The 22,586-nt window shown below is 41.1% G+C and overlaps 2 protein-coding genes across 12 annotated transcripts in view; one reads left to right on the forward strand and one right to left on the reverse strand.

Moving 5' to 3' along the window:
- Window positions 1-1,406, forward strand: part of LOC128879267 (tropomyosin Per a 7.0102) — a 37,656-nt gene extending 36,250 nt beyond the window's left edge. For all 10 annotated transcript variants that reach the window (XM_054128314.1, XM_054128332.1, XM_054128306.1 and 7 more), the window contains one exon: window positions 842-1,406. In XM_054128314.1, coding sequence (XP_053984289.1) covers window positions 842-927 — 86 coding nt within the window. In that variant the 3' untranslated portion in view covers window positions 928-1,406. The remainder of the gene's footprint in view (window positions 1-841) is intronic.
- LOC128879333 (LIM and SH3 domain protein Lasp) overlaps window positions 1,113-22,586 on the reverse strand; it is a 36,296-nt gene continuing 14,822 nt past the window's right edge. Inside the window, exons 3-6 of one of the 2 annotated variants that reach the window (XM_054128391.1) lie at window positions 12,005-12,276; window positions 10,734-10,937; window positions 9,329-9,471; window positions 1,113-8,931 (exon numbers count right to left, since the gene is read on the reverse strand). In XM_054128391.1, the coding sequence (XP_053984366.1) occupies window positions 8,752-8,931; window positions 9,329-9,471; window positions 10,734-10,937; window positions 12,005-12,276 (799 nt within the window). In that variant the 3' untranslated portion in view covers window positions 1,113-8,751. The remainder of the gene's footprint in view (window positions 8,932-9,328; window positions 9,472-10,733; window positions 10,938-12,004; window positions 12,277-22,586) is intronic. The other variant, XM_054128396.1, reaches the window with a different exon arrangement.

Below are 22,586 nucleotides of genomic sequence, written 5' to 3' on the forward strand. Positions count from 1 at the left end.
ACTCGCCGCTAACGACCGCAGCACTCCCAACTCGTTTTAAACGCGACACGACTGGCCTTATCCGAGGGAACATCTTATCTCGAACCGCGAAAGTTGTAATTCTCGTATCAGACGAGCTATTTTCGCATTTCACGTCTGCGACTCCTTGCCTTGAACGTGCACTTACTGTTAAACGCTGGTACCGGGCGAGGTAATTACGGAGATCGCGTTTGTGGATAGCGCAGGACTACTCAAAAGATATTCAGACATTAGGGGTGAAAGTATCGTAAACTTTGCGTGATGGCATTTTAAACAAATTTTTGAGTAAAGAAATAGGAGAGAGTAGCTTTTTTATTTCAAGGGGTTGAAATGCTACGTTTTTATTTTCATTAAACAACCTTTGATACGATTAAAGTCATTAAGGGTACAAAGGCAAGGAGTCAAAAATCATTTTCATCGACATCAGAATGCATATTTCACTTTCATATCACAGTAGAGCCTTGTTAATCTAGATCAATGCTTTCCATTTAAACATTATCAACGCAAACATAAAGTATATAACCTGCATAAGAACACTAATCCAAACCTAGCTTTAAAAATAGCAATCAATTTATAATCCTCATAAATAATCAAACTCTAGGAGTACCTATGTGTATTAGAAACATTAAATAACAAACTCGATCGGATTAGCGAGGTTCTTCAGTGTACAGAAGTGGTGGAGGAATTTTTTAATTTCTAGGATACCAACTATCGTGTGTTTTTATAAGGATAATTTTATATCTGCAATACGCATAAGGAATTTCATATTGGGGCGTCATTGTACGTGGTTTCCAAAGTCTAACGTGACCATCTTTCGTTTCAGACGAGCTTGTACACGAGAAAGAAAAGTACAAATACATCTGCGACGACCTGGACCTTACTTTCACCGAATTGATCGAGAAGAATTAATTGGTACTCGGCGATCGAACGCGTCCATCGGCTGTCGAAGATCACTTTTGGCCGATATCGAGGGAAATGATCAATCACGATCATGGTCGCTTCACCCAAGTCGGCCAGAACCCGCTTACGTATAAAACTTTGTTATTGTAACTGAAAAATTACTACGTCATAAAACTACGTTCCGCGTTCTCCCATTCTTTTTTATTTATCAAAGAGATACGCTCCATTCTGGCTTATCAGAATGGGCTCCCTTTTTTTGTTCTTTCGATGTAAATTAACTCGACGGAGTCCCCTTGGAATCCTAATCGTGTCACGGTTCACCTATTTATTATTCGCCTCTTTTTTTCATTTATTTGTAACTATGTTCCTCGCCCCGTGACAGAAACACCGGTAAGTACTTAGTTTCGATTCACCTTCGAATATCGAAACGCAACGTCGATCTATGTAACCACAGACAAACACAGGCAAATAAAGATTATGCCCCAGAAGTTGTCGACTGTATGCCGTTACCTTAATCCTCTGGAAACGCTTCGACACAGGAAGCAATCATGGTGCAATAAAAAGCTTGAAAAATATACATGGCGACTATATTTTTCTACGTGAATCTATGTAAAAATGTGGCGATGTACCGATGATGAAGTGCGTCCTTTTCCTCTCCAAACGGTGTCAGGTGCTTCGAAAAACCAAGAATCTTATTCTAAACTGTCCTGTGAGCTTAAGTAATTCAAGAACCACCAATGTTAACCCTGCAACGAATTTCTGTCCTTTCCGAATCTCGTGTTCGTCGGTCCCATCGACCCTAGCTTAGATTAACCCCTCTACCAAACTAAACAATAACACCTCTCTCTCTCTCTCTCTCTCTCTCTCTCTCTCTCTCTCTCTCTCTCTTTCTAATTCGACTTGTTGATCTGTCCCAACTAACTGATCGTTTAACACCGTCCGACTAATACCGAGTTCCCTTCCTTTTGCGTTGCAGACGTGGTGGTAAACGAGCGCTGTAAGTACAAAGCGATCGCCGATGAGATGGATCAAACGTTCGCCGACCTTGCCGGATATTAGCAGCCAGGCTAATTCTGTGCGACCAAAGGGCGCAACACACCTGCATAAGTTCATTCCTACAATACAGACACACCCACACACATATACACATATACACGCAAGAGTATAACTGCATATATCTAGAGCAAAAAGGTAAAATGGAAAAAAAAATTATGAAAGATCACGCTACGATAAAGAGACACACTGCCAGCACGCGGACCCTTCAACGCACCGACGCCCGGAGAAACGTTGACTCCTGAAGAGAGGCCAACGGAGTCCAGGACGAAGAGGACTCGACGTCCCCGCAGCGTCTTCTATGCTCTACCTACACAGCGTGAGACGTTCGATGGGATTTTTAAGAGTCGTCGATCGGCTCTCCGACGGGTGATCCGATTTTAGAGTTATTTTACGAGGTACCGAAAAGAAAGGCTTCTGGACCTTGAGGATGGTAGGAAGAAAGATAGAATTTTGAAATTCCATAGCGTTTTATATACGAATTCTGGGTGAGATTCTGTTGCATTCCGATGAGGAGAATATCTTAGAGTTCTAACGAAAAGAATCTGTGTTTAGTGAGGTTTTGCTATAAATTTTGATAGAGCATCAGACTTTGCGTCGTAGTTTATTTTTATTGCGTAATACAAAACACAAGTTTGGAGACTGATTCTTTTGAAAAGAATACATTCAGACTGAAATTCTTCCCCTGATTTGTGCAACGCGAGGGCAGCTTATCGATGCATTTATTTCGAACTTCCCAGCTAAGTCGACTAATAATACTGATATATAGGAGTATTCAATTTTGCAATTCGTAATAAGGACAATTTTACATTCCAATCTTTGCTATAATAACGATTATCCATTTAATGTATTGAGAGGAAAATGCTTCTTCTTTCTATTAAGGTAAAGGGAACTTAGACTTCGGTTAGATTAATTCTGTTCTTCCTTTAGTTGATAGAGGCGAGCCTGATTTCAGATTGTATTTCTCTAATGGTGTATTCGATTTTCACTTCTTTTTCATTTTTCTGTCGTTACATATACTTCTTGTACGAGTTTCGACGATTCGTGAATGGCGCTTCATGACCACCAGGCAGAGATGGGCAATATTTGAATTAAATTTGTAAACCGACAGTTAAAATTCTAATTTCTTAACGTAGTCTTAACGAAGCAAACTTGGTGAAGATATTGAACTATACACAATTAATATTGAAGTATATTTTCTAATTCTTTTATTTATTATTCGAGATTATTATCTAAGAAGTATGCTCATTTCTGCCAATGGGTCCGAGTATCGATTCTCCATCGCTGTGTAGGCATTCCGCTCCTGCGTTTCATCCACAACTTCATATCCACGTGGTCTCATGCCCCCATCACCGTGTTTACCATAAACTTTAGCTTGTCACCGTACCGACCAGTCTCTCGTCTCGTACCTGCCAACAGTTTCGCTGTAAGAAACGGCTTTATTTCGTGCCAACGACGGTCGTGTATCGAGACTCGAGCAATGATAATCAACGTTGACATTGTCCGAACGGAATAATTAAATGTAGCCCACTGCAAGAAATTGTTAGCAGATTTCTAGAAAGGTTTCTCCATCGACTACTAATCGATAGGAAGTTGATTAATCGTCGATACGATAATAAAGATATTACAGGATGGCTCGGATGAATTATACGCGTCCTACTTTATGTTATTCACTGTCGATTGTGTTTAGCGATCTCTGTCGCACGCTTCTTCGCTTGTGTGTCTCACGAGAGGCGCGAACGTTTGCTAAAGCGTATGTTGCAAGATAAAATGCTTCGATTGTGAATGTTTGAGATTATGTTGTGTGGAATATCGACGCTGGTATATAATATATCAACCTTTTGACTGCTTTGGAATTTTTTATTGGCGCTGCTGTTGTGTTCAAGCATCGACTGTCAAGGAAGTTCGTGTTTACGGTGTCGGTTCTTAACGAAGTAAATCGAAATTGTAGAACGAAATTTTTGCGTACGAGCCTTCGTTTCTGAGAGAATCGACTTAGAAGCTAATTTTCTCCGAAATTAAAGCTTTTATAAAAAAAACTTTATTTTCTACGTTTTCGATATCCTTTATCATGTCATCAAATTTTGCTGAAAATAAAAATGATACTTCCATGGTGGTCGACGCGTTGAATTTCTGTTTTTGTGGCAACTCGTTTCGTACTTTCAGTTTCTTTGCGAATAGCTAGCCAAATTTGAAGTATTAACTAAATTGCGAGTTTTTTTTTAAATAAAAATTACTGATTTCTCAGTAGTACAAGTAGGAACAATTGATAGTACGAAAAAGAATTTTCATCTTTCAACGAAAATGGCTCGCAGTAGGGTAAAGTGTGAACGACACGCGAGGAAAGTAGAGAAAGAGATTCATAGTAAATTGATAAATAATATTAATACCGGCACCTCGTGTTTCTTGCAATATTTAATAGCTACATTTGTCCAGTTTTCAATACATCAATGGTAAGAGCCAATTGGCGAGAGGCTGTCTACCAGAGTTGGGCATTATTAGCATGCGATTGTTTCGAATAATTTTCGGTGCATATCATTGTTCTTTTTCGCGCGCGAGCGTAATCGCTACCGCGCTCAATTTTCATCTCGTGTCCGAATAAATAAGAAACGAGCATAGTACACTTGTTCGTCCATTTTAATAAAATCATGCCCAAGTCTGTTTTATGCGAATCCAGCTGAGACTCTAAATCTTCGCGATTTCAATTTTATACAACTACCCTTCTACTGTACTTATATCATCACGTTCAATAAATGTGCATTTTTTATACCTGGACACCTGGACACACCGTTTTATTCAATTGTTGCAGAGTTTCTGTTGACGCAAACGTATTTTTATTCTGTTGCAGCTTTTCGTTTATTCTGTTTGCTTGTTTGGAGAATTTCAAATAATAAACTCTTGTACAAATAAAGATCTTCAACTCGGTAGGGTTGAAGCAGAACAGAGTGTAGTATATTCGCTCGGTTAAACATTATTCTTCGTAATAGTACAAGATTCAGGGTGACGTAAAATGAAAGGGTAAGTTGAAAATTGTTAATTGCAACTAATGTGACGGGATTCACAAATTTATATAGGTACGTTTTTGTATTTGGGACTCTTCTGTCTGTTAATCTGAGATCACCTCGTACAATAATAATAATAAAATTTATTCTCAATCAATGTACTTCACAAGTGTCTAGCATGTAAAACGAAGCAGTCTTTTAGTATTAAAAGTAAAAAAGAAGAATACAAGGAGAATGGAGGATGAAGAGGATAAGTAATAACCCAGGCGACAATTACATAACATATTCATTGTTTATGATCTCGTATCATAATATAATATTATCTGCTTTAAACAACACTAATATATATTTCTGTATGATTCTCAATTATAATCGTAGATCGTCTTATCGGTGTTCTAGTAATTACAAAAAAGGAAGAAAAGAAATTGCTAACACGTTTCCAAAAATATGAATATATCTCCTCGCGTTATCACGAACTCGAACAACGTCCCATACGCGCGTAACAACATTGCCGTTTAGTTCCTTCGCACGATATATAACTCACCTATTCTCCTACTCAGGTAAATGCAATGTAAACACGTTCCTCGAGGAACCAAATTTCTCAGGACAGGAATTTTGAACAAGAGAGGCGAAAGAAGAAACGAAGGATCAACGAGAGGGCCGCAGATACTCCGCAATGGTAGCACGATATCATTTGTTAACGACGAGTTATCTCGGTCACTATATTATCTGTACATTAATTGGACATCTGGCATAAAGCTATATATGAATAATCGAGACCATCGCGGAGAACAATCTCGCATTGCCGACATATCTGTGGAAGCGATCAAATCCTTTCAGTATCGATGGTAAAGTCAAATAAAATGGCGGACAGTTGAAGATATGTGTGCTCGTTCAACTGTACGCAATATTTAACAAAGTATTAATCAAGCTCGTCCATACGCTACCCTTAATGTTTGTTAATTTCTAAGAGTATTTCAGATCAATTATTAATATTTGGGTGATTTCAATGCGTGGTAATACAATTTCTCGTGCTTTTCAGGCTCTCGAATCACCATGTAAAATACTATCGAAGTAATATTATACTTCACAGATCAGAATGCAAATGTACAATCGATACCTCCGAACATTGCCACGCGCAAATTAGGTCGATCAGTACTGAAAGGATTACAGAAAGCCGAAGAAGCATTTTAATCCTGGATTACCACACTGGAATCAAATGGTCTTAAGTATTCTTGTCTTGCGTTTACATAGAAACATCGTGGAATGAAAAATACGATATTGAACTTCGATAACTACATTTTTTCACCCCTTCAATGTGCATATAAACATAATTCTGAGAATACATAACCGTCTTATACTGACTGATTTCAAAAAGTATTCGTAAATAAAATCATGAAGATGTAAATAATAATGGTGCAACATTAATGAATCGAAAGAAATGCATGTGGTATTCCAAGATTAACAGGGGCGAATCTCGCGTGATAAAACTTAACAGCTATTAGGTAAATGTTGGTTAATGTCGTTAACTAGATAAAGAACGGTAATAAAGATTTCCAACGGTTGTTACTTTCTTTCGTGCATCGAATTGAACAGGCGAAGCGTAACGAAACTTTCGTATCTAACAACATTATTACAAATCCTTCGTTATCCTAACTAGATTCACTTTCAAAAATAGTTCTAAAAAAAAAAAGAAAAGAAAACTGTATAGAAATTCTGTATATCGTTTAACGACATACGATAACGTTTGTTTGTGGGATTTCTTTTTCATCTGTCTTCGTCTAAACCGCGACGTAAGCTCGCGTTAGATTATCCTAATTAAAGGTCTACTATAAGGCACATCGTTGCTCCTTTTGGATCACAATGAACGGTGTGGCGCACTCAGTGTTCTAGTTCAAGTTTGAGTGAAAGCCATAGCGATGCGAGACATCCTTTTCTGCGTTCTAACAAGATGATCGAGATGACTAATCGAGCTCATGTATAGAGCAATTTTTTGGAACATTAATTCACATCACTGTGGCTTCCACACTCTCGTATTTTCTTCGCAAATAAATAGCAATTTCCATCGAACCTCGATAGTTCGAGTGCAACAATGTGTGTTCTTCGACGAAGAGATGCGAAAGCAACGCGCGTAGGTGGACAAAGACTCAGAGGACAGAAATTGTCAACAACGGTGCATGCAAATGTAACAATAATCTTGCACTCTGTACAACCACCTTAACGTTTCGATCCTGAATATTGAATTCTCTTCAAAAACAGAGTTTAACATTGTGTTCAATGTTCTTTGTCTATTAAAATACCATATTAGTATGGTTGTAATCTAAATTAGTAAGTCGGAATGCAATTAAATCAAGGATTCCTCTTATACATTATCTGCAAATGTATTAAAATTTGGTCCGACGCTTTCAATCGATCGTTTCAAACAGGACCCAAGAATTAGAGTCGAGAACGTTACAGTGCTCGCACAGACTTAATACATAAATATGAGTACTTCTTAACAAACAAGCATGAGAACACATTACTTTAATTCTGTTTCTCAAAATCTCTATAGGTAAAAATGAGTAGTCTAAAAAACAGGTGTCGATAAAAAAAGGAGAAAACAAAAATATAAATGCTCGACCCTTCGGTCTTTGTCGTCGCGCTATGGTCAAACTGGTCCTTATCGTGATAAATAAAACAGAAAGTGGAATCCTCGAAGCAGCGGAATGATTTCGAAAAAAAAAAGAAAAATAGAACTGTACTGTGTATATGCGCGTGCCTCGAATTTGACAATTCATTTATAAAAATTACTGCTAGCGAAAGGCACTCAGGGTGTTCCTCTTCGACGAGGCGAACGGAATTTGGTCCCATCATGGAATTATATTGTTGCAAGCCCTCTCGGAGGCCGAGAGAAGGTCACTTACTTTTTAGAGGCCTCCACGACTTCTGGAGGCCTCGATGTATTAAAAGAGAATCTTTTATTGCTCTCTTGAGTGCAGGCACTCGGTTACTAGTGCCAAAGAACAATCCCCATCGATTCGAATCGATTGTTCAGTGGCTGGAAGCGTTCAAAAATATCAGGGTAGCTTCCAGTTCCCCTCTAAAAAAGGAAGATCGACGATTCAATTGAAAACAACACTACTGGACAAACCGTAATCAGGGTGGTAGGTAAAGAATCCCTCCGTTCGCTGGTCCCAGGTCCCGATCTTTGTCATGCTTGAAGATTGTCCTTGGGAAAATGACGCTGCGACGATGCTAGACAATCTTAGAGATCAATCGAGGGTTCTTCGAGCGACTTGACGTGACAGGAAGGGATTCAACCGTATCCCGAGTGTTAAAACTCGAAGTACCGATTGCCTCTTCATGTCTTCCTTATCCTAGAGCTTCCTGGCGACTGTCTCGAGTGCCCCAACATCTCGAGTCTCAGCTTCTTCTCATCGTTGACTCGTCCTGCGTCAAAAAGGGATTCCAACCATGTCCTGAGTGTTGAGACTCGAGGTATCATGTCTTCCTCCTCCTAGAGCCTCCTGGCGATGGCCTCGAGTGCTCCGACACCTTGAATCTCAGCTTCTTCTCGTCGCTAGCTCGTCCTGCGCCTGGAAGTGACTCCTGCTGTGCCCTGAGCATTGAAACTCGAGGGAACGATTGTTTCTCCACGTCTTCTTTTTCCCAGAGCTTCCTGGCGATGGTCTCGAGCGCTCCGACACCCTGTGCCTCGGTTTCTTCTCGTCGCTGGCTCGTCCTGCGCCACTTTCTTCGGCTAACGAAGACGATGAGGACGTGGAAAACATTGGATGGTTTAGATTTGCGCGGGCTCGACGTAGTTCGCTGGGAGCATGCCGTGTCTGCCTGTGCGCTGCACCAGACCGGTCATCCAGCCTTCGTCGATGGCCGTGCAGTTGACGATCAGATCCCCGTCGCAGAAGCTCACCTCGTCCAGGTCCTGGGCCTCGTAGTCGTACATTGCTCTGTACACTCTCTGGAAACGAAAGGAACGGTCATGGTTGAGAAAGTTACGCCGGGGGAAAGGGAAATTGGATTGGCGTGGATGCGGACCCAGGAACGTATCGAGGATTTTTATTTTTTGGGGGCAGAATGGTTTGGTTCTGTTTTCAAATCTCGATTCTTGAACTTAACTTATATATGTGATTAATTATACTGATTGTTAGTATTCTTTTCTGTAGGATATCTATCTGAGGATAACCAAGGGAGTGACTTGATAAGATCATGGGCCCAATAAGTCCATAAGGGAAGGAAACTAAATTAATCTGAACTGTGATGTTTGAAAACACTTTTAGTCTGACACTTTAAATATTTTGTTTTAGGTGGCCTGCAGTGCTATGAGGAGAGGAGGTATTGCATATTTGAGGACTTACCCCAACATTGGTGGGTGGTGGTGGCGGCGGCTGATGCTGTGGAACGTGATTATTGTTTGTGGCTGGCGTCAACGAACCATAGTAATCGTTCACAGGGTCTATGTCCGCCACAGAGCCGATTTTTCTGGTAGGTGGATTCGTCACTACAACGAACCATCATCGTATTTAAATAAAATGATTAAGACCCTTAATGTTATTCAAACAGATCTAATCAAAATCTTACAGGCATACCTTCGACGCAAACTCTACCATTGCACTCACTCTTTGGAAACTGAAGTGTATATAGTTAAGATTTTCAGGAATTTTGTTGTGAAACGTGTCAACATCCTGTTCAACAATGTTTTAGTGTGTGTGCAACGCAGACGATGAATTCAATGACTGGGGAAGCGATTAATTATGAATTTATCTGGTTGATGTGTGCATAAGATTGATAATTGTTCTGTTTAGGAAAGGACAATTAACCAAATGATTAAACAAATTTGATAAATGTCCTTTTTCCACAGTCGATGCAGTTGACAACCCTGTGTTGGTGTAACGATAAATCCAGAACACCTTTACACGAAACAGAAATATCCTCTCCCCCAGCCACCGTTAATCACAACTTTCTCAATTATATTATCCCACACACAAAAAACAATAAAAACAAACACAGAAACACACATACACCACATATCAGGAACCGTTCTACACGACGATAAATTTAAGACAAGGAAGATAATAATTGACGTTGCAATAGGAGTGGCCAAAGCGTGTCTACCTATCGTTTGAACTAATCCAATTAAAAGGCAATCTATTGAAACTAGCTGGTTGCGCAACCAGTGGCCAACCCATATGGTCACTCATACACGAAATAAGTGGGACAAGAAATACATCTATCGCATTTACAAGCTGACTATGTTGCGTTCCGATTGTTGAAATTAGAAATAAATATGTTAAGACGAGGAGTCGATTCAACCATCGACCCTTCGGCAATCGAAATTGCAACCCAGTGCAATTTCGATTTTTTCAACTAGATACAGATTCTAGAAACTAGAACGGTGGCACCTTTCTAAGTGAAGACTCAGAGAAAATTTTATGCAGGAAAAGTTGGCCTAACGAGGGCTATCTTTCTGCAATATAATCTCTTCTCCAACGCAACGGTGCATGGCTATGCACATGGAATTCTTGTACGCGTACTAAGTAAAGGATAATGTTCCAGTGTAAGTTGTTAAAATAATTAGTGTTTGACAAAATCATACTTTTTAATAAGTGTTTGAGTTTTTTTCAGGTTAATCTTGTAGAGATAACTCCATTCGCAAATTGAAACAGACGATCCCGCACGATAATTTACGACGAGGAGGAAAATGGCGGCGCGACTCGAAGGCAAACGAGGGGTCTAGGGCCCGTAAAATCGGCGTGAACTCACCTGGTCCCTTGTCGCTCGTATAAATCACAGTGGTGGCCGCTTGTCTGGCGGAATAAGGGCTCGGTCTCGCCTCGCTAAGGGGATCGTAATCGGCGATCCTACCTGGTGTCCTTTGCACAGGCGAGCTTGCGCTTCTCGCAGCTGGTGGATTCGCGTTTACGCCTGATGTTGGCGTGATTGTACCATCCGTGTACTCTACGTACTCTAAATACAACAGACCACAGGCGATATATGCTCTAGTCAGAGATGGGGACAACTTTATTCAAATAGTTTATTGTATTTCTTCCTTAAATTTCGTGCAATTTTAGGGATTGTTCTTTAAGGCAAGGCTGGCGAACCAGCGACGTCACTGAGACACCTGATCATGTTGCAATGGCGTCTCCCAGTGGCGCCACTAATTTGGTCACTCGCCGTGCGCTGAAGTCGCGGTGCCCATCTCTGTTGCATGTAATTACTTTCTCCGTGAGTCGCCCGCGTTCTCGAGAAAGTCGTCAATTAAAATACACAGAGCACAGCAAAAATCGTGATACAAGATCATTCCCCGTGCGAAAGTAGGTCCAGATGCTCGGATGTGCAGTGTGCATTCTTCGTGACAGGTTTCTTTTTCGAAGAAAGATGATTTCGAAACGTCCAGCACGGCACACGTGGACTCGCGGTTCGTTTATCGAACAATTTCTTATTCGGTTGGACCAAGTGGAACAAGAGCAACGTGTATATCGAATATTCCATTCTATATAAAGTCTAATTCTTAGACTTATACCACAATTTCTGCCACACTGTGCATACTTCGACAAAAGCGAAAGCAAGCGATTGTACTTAATTGTACTGGGCCCTACTTGGTATTATAATCGCTACCAATATTATGTACTGTAAACGGTGCAGGTCATTTAAATGCGATTAAATACAAGTGCAGAGTGAGTAGACGACGGAGTGAACCCAAAGACGTAATAAATGAAAGAAGTGAACATATAATGAAAAATGGAGGTGAGTAATGATAAATAATGTAAAGGAATATAATGAATCATGAATAGAATAGTGATGATAAAGAGAAACAACAAAAGTTCAGGCTAGTATCGTCTGAGGATCATGCGTGAAGTATCCACCGACAGCGTAAATGACGGATTCAGAGTTAAGAGTAATCTGGCCGATGTTTCCCGTTCACCCAAGTGTCAGAACGGATACCAAACATTTTGCAAACGAAAAAGAGCCCACGGAAGAGTACAGGACAGGATACGAACGAGAGAAAGAGATTCGATGAAAGCTTGACTCACCAATTTGTTCGCCGTTCTCGCCGGTCATCGTCCTTTTCTGCTCCATGATCGCCTTCTTCTGGAGCTCGCCGTGGTAGGCGACGTTCGAGATAATCTTGCTGTTCTGCTTGATTCTGAGCGTCTCCGGGTCGTCAGCCACCTGGGTGAACTTCCCCTTCGCCTTCTCGAACTCCGCGTGATACTTGACGTTGCTCTGGATCTTCGTGTTCTCGGCGATGCGCTTCAGCTCCGGCGTCTCCGCCATCGTCGTCGCTTTCGCCTTTGGTATGTGTCTGCAAAGCGACGCGAATTAATTATTCGTCGATTCGGAGGCAATTCGAAGTAAAACTGAAAATATAATAAAACTGTGATAGAAGAAGTATAGTTTCCGGGTGGTCCTAACAATTTAGACTCTTAAGACCAAAATGAATTTTAACTCAAATAAAAGGACGCATCGCTATAGAAATTTAAATTCTTCGAGACAAACAATAATAATTAAAAAAAGGTTTGTATGTGTATGCGTATTGTTACTTAAAAGTAGGTGCGTAGGAGTGGGGTTTAAGCCACAAGTGTTCACCCCAGCGGAAACAATTGCACAACGTGCAATTAATCGTTTCTTTAACGCCCATGCCATACAACAGGCTTCGAAATGTAAACTTAATCGCAGGTCGAATTTAGTTATCGCGGCGGATCTGCGCGCGTCGAGGCGATTAAAAAAAAAGAAACACAATGCTGGAATTTAATTTACGACCAAAGATGCACACTATCCGTACCGCGATCGCGATTTTATTCGCGAGCACACGAGCTGCATTTCCTCGAGGGAATTCTTTTTCCGGCGGGCGACTTCCTCCGCGGGGAAACTATGGAAATCGCGAGTGAATAAGAGTTTCGAACGACAAGCGGTCAATGACGCTGTTCCGTATCGCGAGCATCCTTTGCGAAGCAACGCTGATAACGCCGCAGAGAGAAGAAAAAGAAGACCGAAGAATCGAGGGTTTCATGCTGGAAGTGACTGTGCCTTCGCTGATGATTCGACTCCTGATTTTTATTTGTATTAATGCCTCTTACAAAAATTAAATTACAGACGCTACAGTGAATAATAATTTACAGAAAACAATATTTCGCGTGCGTACTAATTCAAACATTTTCAGCGTGGTTAAATGTATAACGTTTCGAATAGATCGCTCTTCCTAGCGATATAACAAGTAGCAAGTTCAGCGATACCTGTGATAATTCACAGTTGACGCGTGATTATCGTTTTATACCCCCGTACTTAACGAAGTGGGAATGAAAGGGAAAGTGAGGAACGGTTGGAGGAAAACGAGCAGGGCACGGTGGAGGACAAGTGTAGTCTCGGTTGCATCGCAATTAAAATTGCAAGTTCGTTAATCTCTGGACGTTAATAAGCAGATACAGAGCCAGCTAGGATAGAAACGTTTTGCACAACAAGCAATTCGATTTAATCGATACGGGCATGTATCAGGACCGAGATCAACTCGTATGTGTGCTCGGTCGACGTGTGTGGAAGGAGATTTGGATGGCGATGCAAACGTATCGACGAGACTATCTGCGTGAGAGTTAACTCAAACAGTGCCGTAGCGAGTTCAATTCAATATCTGCGTTGGAAGCAATTCATTCGAAAATGATACTATTAATAATAACGAGAGGATTGCCTTTGAAACCGAATTTTTCGAGGATTGTTGAAGTTATTTGAAGAATCATAAAGATGTATCAGAACTGTAATAGGCAAAGGATCACAACTTTTCACATTGTGATAGATAAGGTATCAATATAAAAATACATCACAATCATGACAGACAAGGTGTCACAAAGACGTTACAACTGTGACATGCAGAGTAATGGTCAAGGATCACAGAGTGATCTACCACATTGTAATAGATGAGGTATCACAATTGTGATGGTCAGAGTATCACAAAGATTTATCCGACTTGTGACAAGCAACGATCACAACAGCATCGCAATTGTAATGGTCAATAGGCTAACAACGACCTACCACATTGTAATAGATGAGGTATCACAACTATGACGGTCAGAGGGTCACAGAAATTTATCCGAATTGTGGTAAGCAACGATCAGAACGACCCATTATCATAAGGTTACGCGATTTCACCATCTTCTTACGGTCCTGCGATTCCAAGACGACACGAGGCCAGGGTGACTGTGTTGCGTCCGTGTGTACAAGACACGAACGGCGCGAAGGTAAGGCGAGTAACTCCGTCGTACACGAGCGTAATCGAGATTTGTGTCACGAGTCCGTTTCCCATATACGGTAACCATAACGTTGTCTACCAGCCGGTAATTGTGCCAAGCCGGGTTACGTAACGCGTCGTTGCGCCGTGTACGAATAATAGGTGTACACTTCGGGGCCTTTTGTCGGCCCGCCTCGCGGAACACTGTCAGCTATATTTCTATGTACATCGTGTGCCCCCGTTAGAATGTGCCTCCTCTTTGCAACTAGAATTTAATCGGGGTATTTACACCAGAGGAAAATTAGAGAAAAATTAAATTGAAATAGAATAACTTGTAAGTATTTGCAGATCTAAATCTTGATTAATTTTGCTTTTATTCGTTGCAATTGATTTAAAGACACACCAAGTCAAGCCGAAACGAGACTAAAGAGCAGTAGAAAAATTCAAACTCACAAAAAATAGCTTGCGATAGATTTTCTGACGTCTATACACACCTTACACACCTACCTGGAATATTATCAGCTCCGATAACAGACCGATACGACTAGAGCGAGATTGATGAATGAATATATATGTATATGGAAATGAGCGTGGGTGTGCGAATCGAACGGTAAAGGAAGTTTGCAAAGAAAAAAATGAGACGCAGGAATTGCCGCGTGATTCATAAAACGACAGAATCTAATTTATTCAACGCGTTGTAACGCAATGACTAATCGCGGCCGACAGACACCCGTGAACGCTACGTCGCGGATACACTTGAACTCTCGTTGCATTCTTATGCGGTTTTGCATACGATGCATATCTAATAAAAGGAGCAGAGGGGAATTCAATGAGCAGCAATGAAAGCACGACTTTGCGACTGATTTGTCGTCGGACGTAATCATGCTTATTTTCTGCTTTCATTGCTGCTGCACGAGCCAGGGGAACGTGTTCCTGTCGCTTTCGCGAAGTGTTCTCTTGGCAAGAGATGCAAATTATGGTTTTTTGTATGCAAATGTAATTGACATCACCCAGCCACGAGTAGATTAAAATGGAACGGTTTTACAAAAGGAGCTTCATTGCTTTGTGTTTTCATAAAACGAATGATATGAAGTTTATATTTTAGAGGAAAGTAGGTATGATTAGAATTATATATGTGTCCACACAGGCGTACTTTGTAATTAAAAAAGAGCATCTCCATTTTCTGCAAATAGTTTCAAAATCACAATTTTCCGTAAAGTGTACTTTGCACTATTCGATTTCAATGTAAGTTATTTTATGATTTTCAACGAAAGCTTCTTCGGTTTACATGGTGTTTACAAGTAACGATAGCGAACACGTAATTTATCGAATCGTTTCGCGCGGCTGTGTATGCATGCATGCACGCAGGTTGCTGCAAATGCACCGGCGGAGATAATGTTGCTGCACCTGGCTATCGTACCTCGAGAAAGCGGCGTTTGGAATCGATACGTTGCAACGTCACTCGTCGATGTTTCCACGGAATCATGCGATATGCTAATTTATACCTGGGTTGTAGGCTATCTCGTGTCAACATTGTTAATATTTGTTAAGCGATTAGAATAGGGTGAGGTATCAAATGCCAGCTGATAGGAAATTCTTCGAAGACATATACGTAATTTTATTCAACGTTTCAATCTTCAGATCTACTGAAATTTATTTAAAAACATTGCTTTTATGTAAACGTGATGCACAGAGCCACTGATTAATACATTTACATAGCGAACATCGACCCACCTATCTACTTACAACGTCTGATCATTAGCGGTTCTATTCTACTCAAATGTCTGACTAGGTACGAGTATACTGTCTGACTCTACTTAAAATGTTCGTCTATATGTATACTCAAACAGGACCCTCAGGGGCTGTAGCGGTGTTTGTAGCTACAGTACGGGCTTAGCAACCCCGAGCTACCCGAACTAGAGGGGGCCCAGCGGGCCCCAATAGATGAGGAGTAAGAGATACTGCAAATAGTATTAAAACAATGCAGGAGTCATGTAAGACGATGATAAGAAAAATGAAAATAAGCTAGTAATAAGTAAGCAGTAGTGCAATAACTTTGTATAATAAGTTACGCACTTTAAATAAACAAACGTACGATGCTCAAACAACAATTTTCAGAGTTTAAAACAATACATAAACTAGTGAAAAGCGTCCCGCAACCGTACCTGGTCAGACATGAATAATAAGTAAAATAGAAATGTGCGTGGTTAGACGTTTAAAAAATTTGCCAGGTTTGTAGCTCAACGTAAATACCTCCAGATAACATCTAAACATTTGATAAATTTACACAAAAAAAAATTCTTAATTATCTCATTTTCCAAGTCGCCACGCCTGCTCGCAACGATGTTTTAAACGCGATTCTCGCAGCAGCTAATAAATTTCCCACGTTTGATAAACCCGGCGCGAGGACACGGTGTTCGCCACTCTCTCCGCAGATAATAAGAGGAGTTTCCTGGAATCGGTTGCAAAATCGTCGCAATTACAAGCGGCGCCGTACGCGTAATGGAAACAAGTATCGTTGGCTACGGGAGAGAGAACCACAAGGTTCCCTTTTTCCAGTGACGTCTCGCCGGAGAAATTTTTCCGCGACTAGTCTTATTGGATTCCGTTACTGCGGTTAAGTCGCGAATGGCTTCGGAACTTGGCGCAGCGTCCTGCCAACGGAACGAAACCCTACTTCGACCGCATTACTCGAATTCCAACGAAGGCCGAAACGAGATTCTTGCTTTTTCTCGGTTGTCCACGCGTGTAAAAATATCGAACGGCGTGCGCGCGTTCACTCACCGATCGACGTCGAATCAAATTCATTTCTGACGCGGTTAAGTGGACCTCCTTTAACTATTTTCGGAATTTTATTTAACACTTTCTGGAATTTCACTCGATACGCCATGGAATTTTATTTAATAACTTCCAGAATTTGATGCAATTTAGAATTTTATTTAATACTCTAGATTTACTAATTAATTGCCACAATGTAAATGGTCGACACACTTCTGTAATGAAATGCATGGTTGCTATTTGAAATAAAAATACAATGGGAACACGAGGATATTCCACTATCTGTAATGGCTCTTTTCTAGCCTAACAAACTAATACATTTATCTACCTTGAGCACCAGACGAACGAAAGGATGTCACTATGCGCAAGATGTGCTATTCGAGCATAACGAGTCGAAAATAGCGAACGGCTGAAATGAAATCTATTTACGAGACGCTAATTGAGCGTGGAATATGCAACACGACACTAGGAAGTACCTAATGCAGCGATGGTGCTGTTGATTAGTGTAATTAAGACGGTGCGTTTCCCCGGTTGGGGAAAATTCCTGCGAGTCATTGTCGATCGCTGTATTGCATAGTGGAACAAAACAGTTGACTAATTAATACCGTCGAGCTGAATGAAATAAATAATAATTATCGTGCCGAGATTGTATGCATGAGACACGAGGAATTGAATAAAAAAGAAGGAAATGGAAAAAAGGATTAATGAGGGGAAGAGAAAATGAGTGTATGGTCGATGCAAACGTGAGGATCGAGCACATGTTGTTAACCTAACCTTGATAAGATAAAAATGCAATAAAGATAAGTATGCAGACGATTAGAATCTTCAGAATATTTTCTCGTTTTTATTCGCGCTTTAAATTAGTATTAATCGTTCATGTTGGAATATATGTATTTTAAATTATAAACTGTGGTCATCTTTGTAAGCGCACAGGTGTGTGTGTGTGTGTGGTCGTGGGTGAGAGAGAGGAAAAGAGTGACAGATAACAGTGGAAACAATCGACTGCGTGAATCGCTAAAATGTGCAGAGAAATTCTTGATCTTCTGCGTGAGCCGAAAAATACCCAGTGAGATTCTTGAGCTCTGACGATTAACACGCGTTGTAGAAACTACAACAAAATGACATTTGAAAATGTATGGCAAGGGAATTAAAAATAGAGCGTTATCTTTTATATGTAGAAGGATATTTGCTTGACTGAGAAAGAAAGCGAGCAGTAAAAGACGATATTCCGCGATAAAAGCACCAGGATGGGAGGAAGAAGGGTAATAAAGGGAATCCGTTGCAACCCGAAAAGACTATAACAAGCCGCTGCGGTGAAATTGCTGTCCATAATTTAGCAGAAAATTCACAACTTTGATACGACTACGTGTCAGCATAATTGAACGTAAAGTGCACGAGGAAATGGGACAGCGAAGGACATAAATCCTTTACATTATGAGCCTTAAACGTCTAAATATCGTCCTAACCGGGGACACTGCACCCATAACGTCGAGACGTAGAATTATGCATCTACAATGTATCAGCTAACCGAAACATTGTAACCGCACTCGTCACCTGTCACCTGTGTTTACAATTCAGACGTCGATGTCAATTGTTTCATAGGAATTCCAATGTAAAATAAATTCTTCCATTCATAGAAAAAGTGTAGTGATCGTATCCAATGGATGCACTATTTCATTTTTAGTGTTAATTAAATTTCAAAAAATTTGAGAACCTCGAATGCTATTAGCAATGAATCAGTTTGCTATGGTGCCAGAAACATCCTTCTCGACGTTCAGACAACGAACGCACAGTGACACACAGGGTTGTAAAATAACGCACACAGTCAAGAGAACTGGGACCAATGGTGGGGTTCAGTAGGTGCATTGTGGGACAAGGTCGGTTCATGCAAGCGGGTCACGCTACGCTGGCCACCCCTTTTACTGCTAGCTGTTAAATTGCTCCAAGTTAAAACTGCAACGCGACAGACGGCGATGCTTCCGGTCCCCTTTCTTCGTCGTGAGCGCGGTTCTCACGTACGCGAACCGCTCGAACTCGGGCGTTTCCCTCTGTCGTCATTTTTCGCGCGAACCACCGTTACGTTCCAATTACGCGCCGTTACGAAAATTGCATTGTTACCCAAACGCAATCGTGTCGCTAATTGCCACGACCGATTGGGATCCCTACCCTAAATGTCTCGGGACCGTCACTCGAGGAGCGCCAGGACTTGACCCCTTGCAATTTATTTAATCGTGACTGAGCAAACAAGTATTCACAATTTATTTCTTAATAATTTCACTTGGAAATACACGCAGGAATTGCGTTTGTTGAATTTGAATTAATACGAGCTTCTAGGATAATAGGGGACAATGTGATAATTTCAAATTTCTCCAACGGTTATCAACGAAAACGAAGCTTCCGTCTGCAATTAGTTTAATCGCTCGAATCTGCAACTGTTATCGACTGGTGTCGAAAACTCGTTACTGTCGATAGCTTTTCACACGGAAGGTCCCCCGTTAAATGGCTGAGAAAGGAAAAAGACACGCGTGTCCACGCGTAATGACCGACGTTTTACGCTTCTCGAGTTTCCCTCCAGCCTGGCTGGTATTTTGTTCGCAGCTTCGTGTCTTATTACGCTAATCGCGACATTTTTGCTGGTGTCGGCGGAAGCCTGTCCCTCAAAGGCGAGAAAAACGGGAAGCGGGAATTGGCGACAAGAGGAGCAGCGGGCACCGCGTTTCGTTTCTGTTTCGTCGTGTCGAAACGCTGGTAACCCTTTTGAATTGGCGGAAACTTGGGAGCGGTACGCGTAATGATCCGCGATAATTACAGAAACGCTTAGCAGAGCGTTGTTTGAGGTGAACCACACGCGTTACGCAGCCTCCTCTAAATAGAGAAGAACGAGGCGAAGGGGAAGTGACTCATTCGCGGTGAACCGATGACGATTCCTCGAGGATGACTAATTTGCGGACTAATTTGTGAGCTTTGCAGGAAAATTGACCGAATAACGATAAATTTAGGTTTGAAATTGAGTAATTTCCAAGTGAATATCGAGGAGTAGTGTCGTTATTCGATGAAATATAAGAATGAATGTATTTATTACTTTTTAAGAGACCAGATGAAGAAAAAGACGTTATGCTAATTCATTGAATTTTTATACAGCACACTAGGATTTAATTAAAAGTATACAAATCTAACAGTCCGCACTATAATATGGAATAATAAATGTATTAGTTTCCTGCTCCTTTTTTCCACAATAATTCCAGTGCAATCTAAAGAGGAATCATCGTTCGATTTAATAACCCACGCTGGGTTGTGCCCTACTTTGATATCGATAACTGTAACAGTTTAAAGAAAACAGTGAAGAGCAAGGCGAGTTGCAAATACGTAATGAGCACGCGAAGACGAAGAAGGGGAATGAACGTCGGGCGAACAAAACCAGAGGAACACGTGCTACCTTCGGCCATAGGCTGAAGTACTTAATTCAGCGCACGTCACTGGGTACAGAACCCGGAACAAGTGTACGCGTGCATTCATAAACGGCGGAGTACATTCGCAGGAGAACCGTTTCGCTTAATTCGAATCGTTTTCGCGGGTCAACGACGTGGGAAAAGCATCCGCTAGACGGAGAAATGGCGTTTAGGTTGCGATGGCGAGCATCGACGAGGTCGACGGAGTCGTATTAACGGGACACGTTGGATCATTCGGAATGTGGCAGAGAAATGGCTTGAAATTGTGCACTGGGTGCTTCGTGACACGGTCAGGAGGATGCGTAGAAAATTGTGTGGAACTTGGAGGAAGATGAAGAAAATGAAGAGTTCCCTTCATTTCCTTCATGTTTCTTCAATCATCCCTTCATCTTTGAAAAAATAAAGCTGCCTCCTTATTGATGCACACCCCTCAATCAATGACTACGTTCACTCGAAATCAAAAGAGAGAGGTCAAAGAGGAAGAAAAATGATATTCGTATAGTTTCCTCGATGGAGTGGCAATAAATTAAAATTTAACATAAAAAAATGATATCGAAGAACTCGTTCGCCACTCAACTGTTTCCTCCGTTGTTCTATCTGGAAGCAAACGAGTGGCCTGTCCCATTTGCTAGAATCACCCTATATACGGGCTTATAAAAATTAAATGAACGATGGGCAGACGCGAGAAAGGGGGAAGATAAAGAGCAAGGGAAATGAAGGCGAAGGGTAGAGGAGCGAAGGGAGGCTACCAGACGAATGAATGAATCTCACGACTCACACGTGTTCTGCTTTGCTTATTCGGCCCATCTCGTCTGATTCGACACGCATTGCTGACACATGCACTGGCTTCTGGGTCCTGATGCAGAGTACCGAAGCTCGAAACTTGTTTGCTATGCGTAATTTGCAGAACTGTGTTCCAGCTCCGTCGGTCCTTAAAAGTAATAGTATTCGTTTCCTTCCTATCAGTACCTGCGTAGAATACTCGATATTTTAATAAACCACAACAACATAGAAAGTGAAAATAAATTTCTATCACTCAACAACAGAGTCACTTGATTGCCAGAATCAGTAGAGTGTTTGAATTCAATATAAAGCTGGCATACCGTGTCAAGAATAATGAAAACTGAGAATAGGGATCTGCGAATCCCTTTTATATTGATATCTTTATTTCCGTCGTTCGACGAAGATTGCCGAGTAAAGGGAATTACTTTTTACATAAAATAATCGAGTTGTCGAGCCGTTGCAAAAATATTTCCTCCCTAGAATAAATTTGTTCCGTGTTTGGAAAGAAAATTCATGCAGCGTGTTCCTATCGACAAGGTGAGAAACTTTTTTACCCGCGTTCCAGAATAATGGCGGATGGTTAGACGGTAGGAAAGACGTAAGAGCGGAGAAATTCAGATTTGAAACGCGAACGGAATGATTTCGTCATCGCAGATGCTCACTCTGAATACTCCGCGAGTCACTGGGACCGCTTTACCGCGGGACGCTGCATACCGATAACTTGCCGTGTGAGAAACCGCAATAAATTGATTATTCCCCATCGTGAATTAAGTTGTCGGCGAGTGGAGAATCGGTGCTCCTTATTTGGACAGCGGATGGGATAGAAGAAATTCGATTAATCGTGCATAGAACGTTGCAATTTATTCCTCGATTTTGTTCGAGTATCCCTAAATTATTTACTTTCCCTTTGTTCGTCCAATGGTTTATTGCAGCCTTTCCGAATTGAGCTTGTATATTCCAGAGCTATATTTTCAATTTTCTTTTCCTTTTCTATGGCTTTCATATACTTGTCTAGTTAGACATTAATAGAAATGATTGTGGAGAAGTCATCACAAAGAAACGTTTGATTTCGCACGCCCCTTCCTCGGCCTTCACCTCATACTAATGTACTGTTTTATATACGTCAGCGACACGAAATTGAACGTAACTGAAAATCAATTTCGAAGAGTCGCTTGACGACGATTTATCAATCTATAGTGGAGAATTATCGGTCGATCAAATAGGTAACCGGATGTATTCGTCAAATAATCGACAACTCGAGCTATCGAGGTCGTCGACGGATCCTTCCCCTACCCCCTTGTAAATAGCTAAAAAAAAACACTTATTCTTCTAGTCGAAAAAGAACATTCTAAATATTAACAAAAAATATAACTGTTCCTTCGT

This window comes from Hylaeus volcanicus, chromosome 1 (assembly GCF_026283585.1).
Source record: "Hylaeus volcanicus isolate JK05 chromosome 1, UHH_iyHylVolc1.0_haploid, whole genome shotgun sequence".
Classification (NCBI taxonomy): Eukaryota; Metazoa; Arthropoda; class Insecta; order Hymenoptera; family Colletidae; genus Hylaeus; species Hylaeus volcanicus.